Source organism: Trypanosoma equiperdum (genome assembly GCF_001457755.1).
Source record: "Trypanosoma equiperdum strain OVI genome assembly, contig: ctg_883, whole genome shotgun sequence".
NCBI lineage: Eukaryota > Euglenozoa > Kinetoplastea > Trypanosomatida > Trypanosomatidae > Trypanosoma > Trypanosoma equiperdum.
The window spans coordinates 6,682-9,488 of record NW_027124846.1 but is presented as its reverse complement, the minus strand read 5'-3'; the positions used below and the strand labels follow the sequence as shown (position 1 = coordinate 9,488).

The window sequence follows — 2,807 nt, the reverse complement described above, 5'->3', positions numbered from 1 at the left end:
CTTTGTGTTCGCAATCTTTGTCTTCTGTGCATTTATCTTTTTCGGTGTCTTCTTTGCATTTTTCTACTTCGTTTGAAATAATTGGAGTATGTGCTGATGGTTTTCCACAGCCTGTTTTCATTTTGCTTGCGTAGTACGCTAGCGCCAGAGCGGCATTCTCTCCGTTGGCCAGCTCGGTTACGCTGCCTTCAATTTTGTTTTTTATTATCTTGAATTCCCATTTTTTGTTGTCAAGTGCCTCGACATAAGATTTTCGAAAGTGCTCGTCGTTTGGACCATACGTTTCTTTAATAAGTTCATTGATTTGTTGCTTGTCTTTTTCTGGGTCTAGCTGACCTTCGCCGTTTGTGAGAAATATTGATGCTATGGCCTTGAACTCTTCGTTTTTTTGGAGCTCGGTGTATCCTACCGCACTTAACGGCCTGGGTGTTGTTAGCTTAGCCTGTCGTGCAAGGCAGATGGCACGCGCCAGGTTCTTAATTGGGGTTAGCTCTGTTTGGGAGTCCTCGTCTGGGCATTTGTTGTCGCTCGTGGGTTTTAGCGTTGTTTTTTCCGTTGCTGGTGCAGTCCCAACTGCTTTAACGTGTATGCCAAGCGCATGGGTTGCGCCTAGTGTTGCTGACGCGCTGCCGCCGGTGTCCTGACAGTTGTTGAATGTGTAGGTTGTGTGGCTGCTGGCTGGTGTGCCTTTGCTGTAAGCACTTGCTTTAATCGCAATCGTTGTTGTATATGCCGGTGTGAGTAGCTGAATCGTGTCGAGCGTTTCGGCGCTCATTGCTGCTGCCGTTATTGTGTCGGTTTTCCGCTGTGTTGCGTCACATCGCGCCGTAGCCACTGATTTTGTTATCGCGTCGTAGTTGCAGCCGGCGTCTGCTTGAGTTATTGATTTTGCACCGTTGTCGATATCTGGTGTTCCTAGCTTTATTTCGCCTCCGCTTTGTAATTGAAAAGCCGCCGATACATTTGCCGCTCGTTGCCGCAGTAGCTTTGCCGCTGCCAGCAGCTTTTGGCTGGCTGCGTTTATGGTGTTTTCTTCGCGAATGTTGACGACACTGCCGTACGCCGCTAAGGCTGCCGCGGCTTTGGATTTCAGGTTATCCATGACCAGATATTGAAGCAGGTTCCAGCTTCGTTGGACATTTTTATTGGCTTCGAGTTGGTGTTTTGCTGCGGACACTTCGTTTTCGAAGTAGGCCGCCAGCTGTTCGTCGAATTGAATTTCGCTGCAAGGGTCTGACACTGCTTCCGACGCTTTGTTTTTTGTCCCCGCTGCCATGACGGTCGCCATGTAAAGCAGAGCGAAAACCTGGGCTGAGTTCATTCGAGAATTTACTGTTGTTGTCGCTTCCTGTTGGGTCTGGTTTGTTAAAATGGCGATCGATAGCGTCTGAGTTTCATTACGGTTGTAGGGGGTAACTATTAAGCGGGTGAAATCGTTCGCGCCATTGCAGACGACAGTCCTCAACCTTGGGTGGTACAGAAATTAGTACACGTATAAATAAAAGTTTTTAGAGTTTCTAGCGCTCTTCGTTGTTATTTGTCTGCAAAAACAGCATTTTCGCTGCTTTTGTTGAACTTGTGACAGTGATTCACCTATTATTACTTCTATCATGATAACACCGATGTCGTGTTTTCATTTTTGTATTGTGTCTGTCTTCACTGTACGCAACATGATTCCCCGCATCCATTGAAATACCTTACACATTTTATTGCATAAAAACACAAACCTTATGGTATTTGTTCTTGTTTTTCGACAATAATTCATGATATGCTGGCGACATATACAGGTAGAGTTGTTCTTTGTCACAGACATGGCTTTTCTTTCATTACATTTTTATACCCTTGGTGCCTTTCGTCTGTTTACGCCCAAGATATAGTTATTTTAGTGTGAACTGCATTCTGATTTTTTTCACATGATTAATATGCTCCATCAATGCCTCGGAAGTATGTATTCACGTGAATTAGTTGCTCGTTCATGGATGCAGCGACTGTCACTTGCTCCAATAGCGCATCTGCGGAGTGTAATTTACAAACCTCATGCACTTTATAGGGTTCTTTCTCAACTTTTAAAATGGGCTATTTTAGGCATTTTATGCGTTTTAATTCTTTTTTCTATTCACATAAAATTCAATAGTTGTAATATTTTAAAAGATTTTCTTCATATAATGTTATATGATTTACAACAAATGTTAAACATTAAAAAAGTACCTGATAAGAATACTTCGAAATTACATCACACTTATCAAATACTTTTTTATGTTTGTTTTTCTTTCAGCTGGATATTAGAATTGGCCATAAAATTAATAATTGCAGTTGAGGCCATTGTTTCAAGGGTAGCATTTATCCATTTTAAGTCAAATGCGGAGCATTATTAATTATTTGCGTACCATTTTCTTTAGTGATGGTCTGTTGCTTATTTTGTCATTTCATTTCATTTACTTTTTCCTTCCCTTCTTTGTTGACTACTGCTTTTACATCCGCAGTTTTTATGGCTGCTCCACCCGGGCTAAGCGCTGGCTCCTTTTCCTCCATCGGCGTCTGCTCTTTGGTCTCGAGTAAGAGAAATTACAGTATCGTTTTGCCTTTCAAAACTGCGCATATTCAAATATCCTTCTCAATTCCTCTATCTTTCTGCGTTTTCCCTTTAACATTCATCGCGCTCTCCCAGTTTCTTTTTTCCTTGTTGCGGCCACTAAATTGTTGTAAGTGCGTCTGCTTTGCGTTTGGCATTGTTTTGCACTAACAACACACTCTCCTCTTATTATTATCATCATTATTAGTATCATTATTATTATCATTGCTGCTTA

The 2,807-nt window shown here is 42.0% G+C and overlaps 1 protein-coding gene across 1 annotated transcript in view; it reads right to left on the bottom strand.

Annotated features, from left to right (window-relative positions):
- Window positions 1-1,321, bottom strand: part of TEOVI_000426000 (uncharacterized protein) — a gene marked incomplete at both ends in the record, with an annotated part of 1,374 nt that extends 53 nt beyond the window's left edge. Inside the window, one exon of the mRNA XM_067227053.1 lies at window positions 1-1,321. Within this exon, the coding sequence (XP_067083154.1) occupies window positions 1-1,321 (1,321 nt within the window).
- Window positions 1,322-2,807: the final 1,486 nt, after the last annotated feature.